Source organism: Peromyscus maniculatus, chromosome 1, assembly GCF_049852395.1.
Source record: "Peromyscus maniculatus bairdii isolate BWxNUB_F1_BW_parent chromosome 1, HU_Pman_BW_mat_3.1, whole genome shotgun sequence".
Classification (NCBI taxonomy): domain Eukaryota; kingdom Metazoa; phylum Chordata; class Mammalia; order Rodentia; family Cricetidae; genus Peromyscus; species Peromyscus maniculatus.
The window spans coordinates 150,848,282-150,858,496 of record NC_134852.1 but is presented as its reverse complement, the minus strand read 5'-3'; the positions used below and the strand labels follow the sequence as shown (position 1 = coordinate 150,858,496).

The 10,215-nt window shown below is 50.4% G+C and overlaps 1 protein-coding gene across 1 annotated transcript in view; it reads right to left on the bottom strand.

Moving 5' to 3' along the window:
- Positions 1-2,383: 2,383 nt before the first annotated feature.
- LOC102924671 (scavenger receptor cysteine-rich domain-containing protein SCART1-like) overlaps positions 2,384-10,215 on the bottom strand; it is a 53,258-nt gene continuing 45,426 nt past the window's right edge. The window contains exons 5-14 of the mRNA XM_076563098.1: positions 9,889-10,203; positions 6,853-7,158; positions 6,396-6,713; positions 5,988-6,302; positions 5,597-5,911; positions 4,788-4,853; positions 4,389-4,709; positions 4,114-4,137; positions 3,371-3,586; positions 2,384-2,869 (exon numbers count right to left, since the gene is read on the bottom strand). Of these exons, the coding sequence (XP_076419213.1) occupies positions 2,688-2,869; positions 3,371-3,586; positions 4,114-4,137; positions 4,389-4,709; positions 4,788-4,853; positions 5,597-5,911; positions 5,988-6,302; positions 6,396-6,713; positions 6,853-7,158; positions 9,889-10,203 (2,378 nt within the window). The 3' untranslated portion in view covers positions 2,384-2,687. The remainder of the gene's footprint in view (positions 2,870-3,370; positions 3,587-4,113; positions 4,138-4,388; positions 4,710-4,787; positions 4,854-5,596; positions 5,912-5,987; positions 6,303-6,395; positions 6,714-6,852; positions 7,159-9,888; positions 10,204-10,215) is intronic.

Sequence of the window (10,215 nt, the reverse complement as noted above, 5' to 3'; positions counted from 1 at the left end):
GGGATGCATATCCCTGGTTACTCCTCAACACTACAGCCTCCTCTTGCCCTTTCCAGGGCCACACTTCTTCCTGATCCAGGCTCTGCACACCTAGGCACACATTACCAGTGAAAGCTTCATCTGGCTGTCACAAAGACACTTGGCTTTGTGGAGTATAGTCATTGGGCACTCTCCATCCCATCTCAGTGTGTTACTTGTGAAACTATATATGAACAAATTCTGGCATTGCTCTAGTAATGGGGGGACCTCATCAGAAACATGGGAGGAAGATGTATGTGGTGCAGTGAGAGTACTGTGGGAGATAAGCATGTTTGCCGGGTGTGTATATGTGCTATTTTTGTCTGTGGAGTATCCAGGAGGAAATCATGTCCCTATACATGCTTGATCCAAATCAGGGAGGCACAGGATTAGAGAAACCACAGTAGGGTCTTGCCAGGCATCATGAGGCAAGGCCCAGGATAGAGGGCTAAGGTGGGGACATCTCTGGGACTATGGAAGGGTTCAGACCATAGCCAAGACCAGTTTAAATCTGCTGCCCTGCTCCTATACCCAGGATAAAATGAGGCCATAAAAAAGGAACTACATAGAGTCTTCAGTGGGACAGAGGCCCAGTCAGACTCAGTTCTCAAGGGCAGTGTATGAACAGTCCCCATTCACCCACGAGACCCCCTGTGTCCAGAACACAACTGGTAAAACTAATGAGAAATACTCTGTATGTTTTCCTTGTTTCTGTTGTTATAGAATTAATATGCCTTCCCAGTGAGAAATCATTCTGTACACTGAGAGATATAAGCGTGGTGCAGAGAAACTACCAAATCTGGGTGGAAAGAAAGACTTGTTGGGAATAAAACAGCCAAGGCTATGGCAGGGGTGGGGGAATGAGAGGAACAAGGCTGAGAGAAGAAAAATGGCAGAAAAGTAAGCAGATTATCTATGATGGTCAGTAGAGTAGGGATCGGAGCTGATACAGGCTGTCCAGATTGACTGGGAATGAGGTGCCCTTGCCTGAGGTGCACGATCTTCGAGGGAGGGTTAAAGTAGGTCCCTGGAGGATTAAGGGTGATTTCAGGAAAACAGACAGGAGACTGCAAGTCTGGACACTTGGGCAAATGGGAGATTTACACAGCAAAGATATTGCCAGGATTATTTCTTAAGTACACCTGTGTTCTTTTCTGGTAGTTGTTCCCCAGGGCCATCTTGCCCACTTGGCAGAATTATGATTTCCTGATAATGGCTCAGGGGACTTAATGGCAGACCAGGACTTAAATGATGGTTGTGACCCTGCCTACCCCCTTGAGCTGCCCCTTGGAGGCATGTTCTTACATAAGGGGATGAGCCTAATGGCTGGTTATAAGTCAGGGCTGTCTCCTCTCCTTATGGGGACAGGGCCTAATTGTAGGTCAGGCCTTGGTGAACAAACATTAGCAGAAACTTTCTCAGCACCCTAGACTTTAGTTATGGCACAAATGTTCTTTCCTACAGTTTCTAAGAAGCCTGGTCAGTGTACTACTAGCTTCCAGTCGTAATGGAGGAGGCGCTCCTTTAGCTAAACTCTACTTTATGTAACTTAGTGTTTCCTAAGCAAGATAGTAGCAAATCCTCTCTCTCTAGAGCTTCAATTTTACTAATTCAAGTTTCCCCCTTCGTCATCACCCTGTCCCTGCTTTGAATTCGCTCTGAGCACTCTGGAATAAAAGCTGCACAAAACACCAGTCAAAGCGTTCCCAGGCTGCACTGCCTCGGGTTCCCTGGTTCTGCTCAGTCTAAAATTCAACTCCAATTCCTTGGCAATGGTCACTGGCAGGTTGTGATAGGTTTGATGGGAAGAGTGGCCCCAGGTTGGTCTGGGCATGAGGTGGTGGCTAGATGAAGGTGGTCAGTGTTTGTCTGCGGTGGTTTGAACAAGAATGGCCCCCATAGGCTCATAGATTTGAACACTTGGTCACCAGTGTTTGAAAAGATTAAGAGGTGTGGCCCTGTTGGAGGAAGGGTGGGCTTTCAGGTTTCAAAAGGCCCAGTCCAAGCCCGAGTCTCCCTCTCCTTACTGCTTACCAGATGCAGAGCTCTCCGCTACTTCTCCAGCACCCTGTCTGCCCGCTTGCCACCATGATTTCCACCATGATAATAATAGACTAAACCTCTGAAACTGTAAGCAAGTCCCAATTAAATCTTTCTTTTATGGGAGCTGTGGTCATGGTGTCTTTTCACAGCAATAGAACACCGACTAAGATATTGTGGGAAACATACAAAACCTACTCACGAGAGTTAAGTCCAAGGTCAGTGACTGAGGCTCAGAAAAGAACAAGTTTCATGGTTGAATGTGATAACAGTTCTAGGAAGGGTGGACAATTAATTCTAAGTTGAAAGAAGTTTAATGACATCAGTTTGGTTAAATGGGTACAGGGAAGACTATAGTCTCTGAGGATTATAACACACTTTGGACAGTTTTATAACCTCAAGGCCAGTACAAGGTCATCTGTTGATGGTAGGGGTCGTCACAGTTTTCTATTTCAGCATCAACATCAGCATTTGGGCAGCAAACAGCCCCATCTATATTTAAAGAGAGAGACACTCATTTGGTCCTCAGGGATTCTAAGTACCAGACCACAGCAGAATCACTTTATGCCAGCCTAACAGCAGAAAGGATGTGCTGGAACTCAGGAAACAGAGGTGCACACCAGTCAGGCTCAACGATACCCAGCCTCCATATCTTCCCCAGGGTTGTCCTCAGGCTCTTCTGCATCATCATAATCCTCCTCCTGCACCAGGCTCTGGGCTGCTGCTGGCTCCTCTGCCCTTTCCTCCATAGGGACTGTTTCAATGTATTCATAGATAGCATCTGAGGGCAGCTGCCCCATCACTCCGGAACCTGCAGAGACCACACCAGGACTTTGCAAAACAAGCACAGCTAAAGCCCCAGACACCTCTCTGGTTCCTGTGGCTCTCATGAGTGCATGCTGAAAACCCACATACAGGGAAAAGCCCTTGACCTCAGATGCCCTCAATGGGACCTCCCACTGCCCATGATACACAATGCTCAAAGGTCTGGTGTAGGGCTTGTGGGTCTTACGTCGACATCTCATCTGTGAGAGAGCTCACTTGGGACAGCACAAGTGATGGTGGGAGATGCAATGAAGCCCATTGTGCAGATGCAGAATATCCTCAGCACAGTGGACAAACCCAGAACCCTCCGGACCAGAATAACTCAGGAATCTCCAGATACTAACTCAGCACTGGCTATCATGGAGACTTGCCAGCATTCAAGACAATAATTAAAGCAGAGAGGGCCTGCGGTGCCTAGACTCTCACAAAGCTTCCCCCGGACTTCTGTTCCACTACCTTAGTGAACCATAACCAGCTCATTCCTTACCCATGCTGATGGCTCTGCTGCAGTACCACTTAGAAGCCAGAACCAGAAAAACGATGCCCAGGAGGCAGCCAAGGACCAAGCAGGCAATCTCAGGCAGGGTCCAGACCTCAGGAGCAGAGGGAGGAGCCAGGGAACTGCCTGTGGAGCACAGAATCATGTAGCAAATGAATGTGTGTACTGTGTACCTGGGCGGCCTGGGACAGGTGGGTGCTGGGCCTGGATGACATCATGGGGATGGATGCTCATCCCCATGAGCAACCCAGGACAGTTTGGTATCAGTGTTGCATAGGCAGGTAGTTGCTCGTGTAAGATCGTCTGTGAGAACAGGGCAAGATGCCCTAGGAAAGAGGACCCAAGTGCCCAGGCCCAGGTTGAAGGAGGGAGAAAGTCCATGTGGGGGATCCTCATTGTCTTTCCCTCTGCTCTGTTATGGACATGCTAGCCAATAGGATATGGCACACTCAGACAAAATCATATAGTCAGCAAGTTAAAGGCCCCTAGAAGGGGCTGCTTGTGACCGGGAATTTGGTCCCCCATGTTTTCCTATCTAGCAGGCACAGTAGAGATGAGTAGTTTCCGTCACAGACTGGGAGTCCATCCCCACAGGCTTATACCTGATGCAAAGGGTGCACCCATGGCATGTGGTCTCAGAGGTTCTCAAGGAAGATCAGAAAAGAGTGCCACTGCAGCCTGTCCAGGTGACGATGGATGAGAGGAGGAAGGATTAACGAAGAGCCACTTACCTGATGCCTCGGTCGTGGACGTATCTGCAAAAGACATGGGGGAAGTTGGGGAAGTCTCAATCACCCTTGACAGCACAGATGGGCCCATACTTTGTGGATGGCAGCCATTGGGTCAGCAAGAGCTATACAGGACTGAGGGTGGCAATCTGTCCCTGGAGCACCGATGGGACCCTAAACATTGGGGTCCTGTGCTCAAGGATTTGTCTGAGCAGAGCAAGGGTGGCAAATAGCGAAAACTATCAACGTGGCATTGCTCTTCCCATCACTGTTGCCTCACTCACCTAGGCAGTGCACACCAGCATCCTCCTTGTGGGAGCAGTCTCCATATCCCCACGGTTCTGCCTGGCACGCTCCCAGAGACGTCTCACTGCCTCGGCACCCCACTTCATCTAGCCATATCGGCCCTGAACCAGGGCCAAAGGCAGCATGCCGCAAGGCAGCTATGGCTGGGCCACAGCCCAGTTGCCGGCACACAACTTCTGCATCTGCCAGGTCCCAGGAGTCATCGCATACTGTGCCCCATGATCCTCCGTGCCAGAACTCCACCCGTCCAGAGCAGCCATTGTCACCCCCAAACACGCGAAGTGCACCTTCCTCTGAAAAAGGGGTCAGCAATCAATACGTGATGCTCTCTGGGTGACAGGTTCTTAGGAGACTCGCGGAGGGAGAGTTACCTGGGCAGCTAAGTGTTGAGGAGCAGTTGGAAATCTGCTCCATATCCTGAGAAACTTCTGTCTTTTCTGTGTGGAAATTAAGAATCACACCAATGTCACAAGCTCAGAAATCAAAAATCTAAAAAATGCCGGGCGGTGGTGGCTCACACCTTTAATCCCAGCACTCGGGAGGCAGAGCTAGGCAGATCTCTGTGAGTTCGAGGCCAGCCTGGTCTACAGAGTGAGATCCAGGACAGATATCAAAACTATACAGAGAAACCCTGTCTCAAACAACAACAACAACAAAAATCTAAGAAATACTTTCTTTCCCTTGTGCTTATTAGGATCCTGTACATGCACACCTCGGGGTCTTGCATCTTATATCATTAGGGGGCACTGGTGACTACGTACCCACATTAAAAAGCCAGATGCAGACCCCACGCTCTCTCTGTTCCCTCTCTGCTCTGCTCCCGCCATCTCTCTCTCTCTCTCTCCAGGCCTGGCTCTCCTCCCTCCCATCCCCTCCCTCCCTTCCAATAAACCTCTCTGTCAATCTGGTAGTCATGGCCGTGGCTCGTGACGTTTCCGCCGGGAACCAGCGCCGCCACCAGGCACCGTTCATCCTTTCAGTGCTGTCCCCCCATAACCAGGGGGAGAAAATCTCTAGGTTTCAAAGGATATCCACAAAGCCTGGGAATTCCACACACTATTCCCCCATGGACTGTCTTTAGGAGAAGCAGGAAGCAACAGGAGCCTGAGATGAGTCCACATGACCCACACCCCACCCAGAGCCACAGTGACACCCCTCAAAAACCCACAACACAGCTCACCTGTACACACCAGCCAAGCTTCCTCTCCACTGAGGCAAGAGTGCCTGTTCCAGGGTTCCGAGGGGCATTGCCACAAGGACCTGTCATGCTTGTCCCTGCACTGAATGGACTTCAACCAGAGAGTCTCCAGTGTAGATGAGCTCCTTGGCCTGGCCAGCAGCTGCCCCTGGGACCCACAGCCCAGTTGTCCACACAGAACCCTCAGAGAGGCAGCACTCAGGGACTGGCAGACGCCACCCCAAGTCCCATTGTAGAAAACTTCCAGGCGGCCTGTGCATGGCTGGCTGTGTTCCTGCAGCCTTACATCAGTGAATTCTGCAGAGAGAGGGCCCAGTCAGCCAGGCGGAGTTGGGGAGGACTGGACTCACTAAGCTGGACCTGTGGTACCCACCTGAACAGACCACACCTGCGTCCTCCTTGTGCCCACAGTCTTGTTGGCCCCAGCCTCCTGACTGGCACTCCCAGAGAGCAGCCTCCTCGCCCAGGCAGCCTACTTCATCCATCCAGATGCGCCCAGTTCCTGCTCCAAAATGGGCAGCCCCAGGAGCGCTGAGGGCATAGCCACAGCCCAGCTGCCTGCAGACCACGTGGGCATCCCGCAGGTCCCAGGTATCGTCACATACAGTGCCCCATGTGCCCTGATAAAACACTTCGACACGCCCAGCACAGCGGCCCTTACCCTCTGCCAACCGTATGCGCAAGCTCCCTGCAGAAAGGAGGGACCCAGTCAAGGCACACTGGACTACACGAGTAAGGCGGGCCAGGGCGGGACGCGGAGGAGAGGACACCCCACACTCACCCGAGCATACCACGCCTGCATCCTGCAAAGTCCCCGCAGGCACCACCTGGGACACTGACACATTGCACCGGGCCAGATGGGTCTCAGAGCCCGAGCAGCGCACCAGGCTCAACCCCACAGGGATTGTCTTGTGGTCCGGTGCTGGAGCATCATAGGCTCTCTGTGCCTCTCCGCACCCGAGCTGCCTGCACACCACAGCAGCATCACGCAGGTCCCAGGCATTGTCCAGTACACGCCCCCACACACCATCCAGGAAGACTTCTACTCGCCCATCACAGTGGCTCTGTCCATCCCTCAGCCGTAGGGCATCCTGGAGACCTGACAGAGAGAAACTCTGAAGAGCAGAGGACCATTGCCCTGAACAGCCCCACCTATCCTCACCCTACCAATCCTTTCACAGCTGTCCATCAGTCCCACTTAGCTTCTCCTTCACAGTCTCGTGGCTTCATGCACTCACCTGAGCAGATAACCGAGGCTGAATTTTCCAGGGTGCATGCCTGGGCCCCTAGGGTACTCGCTGGGCAGCTCAGCAAGTGGGGCTCTGTCCCCACACAGTGAAACACATCTGTCCAGATAAGACCGCTCACGTTTCCAAAGTGTCCTCCTTGGGGTACAGCAACCGCATAACCACAGCTGAGCTGGTGACAGAGCACCGAGGCATCTGCTAAGTCCCAGTGGGCGGCACAGAGGGGCTGCCAGTCCTCCTTTACCCGAAGCTCCACGCGGCCCTCACAGCCGCGGCCGCCATTGACCAGTCGGAACTCTAAGGGAGAGCTGGAATCAGTGCCGCCTCCGCATCCCAGAGCTGTGGACACCCACGCACAGTGCTGGTTCCTTACAGGACACACGCAAACTGGGTGTGCGCACACACTAAATGGGAGAAGGTCTTTGCAGAGTGTTGGTACTGAAAGCTAGACTAGGCAGCCCAGTGTTCTGACTACGTAACTGCATCCCTTTCTCCCCACACCCTCACATCCCCAACACCTCTACCCTGCCTAACTCAGGGATCATGCTGGGAAAACCAGAAACATCAAATTTCTTGGAACCGAATATTGGGGGGAGGGGGTCTCTAGTGAGATACATGCCTTCAACGTTGGCCACACACAAGCAGGTATGAGCACTAGATAATTAAGTGGCCTGAATATCAGTCAGTGTAATACAAGATAGAAATCATCTACAGGCTAAGAGAAGAATCGCTTTTTTTTTTTTTTTCTGGTCACTAAAGGAAATCTCTCTGTGTTGCCTCAATAACCACTTTACCTAGGAAAAGAAATTCCAAAGGCAACATACCACACAGAAAGGTACACCGCAGTGTCCTAAGCACAAGATCTTCAGTCTGTTCAGAGCTAATTGGAACCATGAGAAGAACTAAGGAATGTGAGGAAGATGGACAATGTCTCTGTAAACTGAATCTCAGAAAACTGACAGGAAAGATGAAATGAACCGTTAAGAAATTGTGGAGCCCAAGTATACATGCAATGTGGGGGTTCCTGAGAAAACCAGGAATAGACTGGCCACACAGGTCAACAACTCCACCGCTGGGCATCTAGCATTCAAAAGAGCATGTGGAAGAGACAAAGGCCCTCACATGTTTATTTCAGCCCTATCCACAGTGGGACATGGAGTCAACTTAGGTCTCTCTTAAAGAATGACTTGATAAAGGAAGCATGGTGTATGTGATGGTTTGAATAGACATGGCCACTGTAGACTCATGTGTTTGAATGCTTGCCCATGGGGAGTGGCACTATAAGGAGGTGTGGCCTTGTTGGAGTAGCAGTGGCCTTATTGGAAGAACTGTGTCACTGCCGGGGTGGGCCTGGAGGTCTCCTGTGCTCAAGCTACTCCCAGTGACACAGTCCACTTCCTCTTGGCTGGGGATCACGGTGTAGAACTCTCAGCTCCTTCTCCAGCACCATGTCTGCCTGTATGCCTCAATGTCCCACCCCGATAATGAACTGAACCTCTGAACTGTAAGCTGCCCTCAATTAAATATTTTCCTTTATAGGAGTTGCCGTGGTCATGTCTCTTCACAACAATAGAAACTCTAACTAAGACAGTGTGTATGAACAAGATGATAGGTATCTCAGCCACTGGAAAGACTGAATTCTGCCATTTGAAGCAATGTACATGGAAAAAAAGACATTAAGCAAAATAAGTCAGCCACCAGGTGACACAAAACATAAGTTCTCATCCTCATGAGGAAGATGTGAATAGTTGATAGAACAGGACAGAACTGCAGACTAGTTACCAGAGCCAAGAAGGGAGAGCTGGGGGAAGGAGAGTGAATGGTCAAAGGTGCCAGGGAACGACTGGACTTAGAATGTTCTCTAAAGTCTTCTGGAAGACTTCAAAATAGCTAGTGGATAAGTTGCTGAATATTCTCAACCACAGCAAGAAAATCGTGTCTGAGGTGACAGATATGCCAGTTACTCAGACCTAACCACTGCTCGTTATAACATGAATTGCCATGTCAGACCGAATGTACCCCTTAAATATAGAATAAACTTCTTAAAAGAAGAAATCACACTAAACCTACATAGAGGGGAGCAGGCCTCATTCAGGGTCTGAGGACATGGTCTTGGAAGATCACGACCCCACCTAAAGCAGTCGGCAGATGCACTGCAATGCCTATCAAAACCCAAGCAAGTGCTTGGAAAGTTAGAAAGTCAATCCTAGCATTCTTGTAGAGATGAGGATTCCCAAAGACCCACCTCCATATAAGCAGCTAGACACTCACATCCTCATTTCAAAACTTACAACAAAGCTATATGAACCAAAACACTGTGGTGTGGCATGAGGCTCGACACTGAGATCAATGGAATCAAACTAAAGGTGCAGATATCATCTCACACGTATATGGTCTCTAAGTTTCTGGAAAGGGGGCGGTGGCTACCCTTGTAGGAAGAATAATGACTCAAAGTGCTGGAGAAACAGCACATTCACATGGGTTCCATGAACCAGTACTCCATACATCAGAAACCAATGTGAACTCAAGACCCAACATAGTCCTGGACACGGTGGACAACTGTCTTAACAGAAAGCAGGAGGTGATGCTGTAGGACTTTGGACTTGTAAAGTCAAGCTTTAGATGTGATAGCGAAGCACGAGCACAAGAAAACTGGTTGAATGAAGAGAAGTTGAACTGCGTGTACAAAAGGTCCTTGTAGCCAGGGGAAACAATATACATGGTGGGGCTGTGAGGCATGTATCAACAAAGTCTGCCATACATAATATTCAAAACCATCAATACTACCCCCTATTCTGAAATCTTTGGTAGAGCTGAGCAATCATTCCCCCAAAGGTGGAAAAGGAAAGCAAACACATGAGAGAAGAAAAATATTAGAACAAGATCATAGAACTTCTGGGACAGAGGAGAAGACAAGTCCTGAGCACCCACCCCAAGCTGTCCATCCATGGTCATCACAACTCATCTCTCAGATCATTGCTCCTGCTAACACAACATGACACCCTTGTAGGTTGTGACTTGACTCACTTTCCTCTGAGCAGGTTAGTACAGCATCCTGATCATGGCCACACTGGTGTCCAGGCTCCTTTAGACAATGGAACAGCAGTGATTCATTGCCCACACAGCGAAAGGCTTCTGTCCACACGGGCCCTGATCCGTGGCCAAAGTGGGAACTCCCGAGTATGGATACAGCAGTGCCACACCCCAGCTCCCGACAAACCACGTTGGCCATGGGCAGGTCCAGGTCATCATAGCAGACAGTGCCCCAGGTAAGGCCTTGAAGAACCTCCAGGCGTCCTTCACAGGGGTGTGTACCACCCAGCAGCCGGGCCTCCACGTGACCTGAAGACAGAC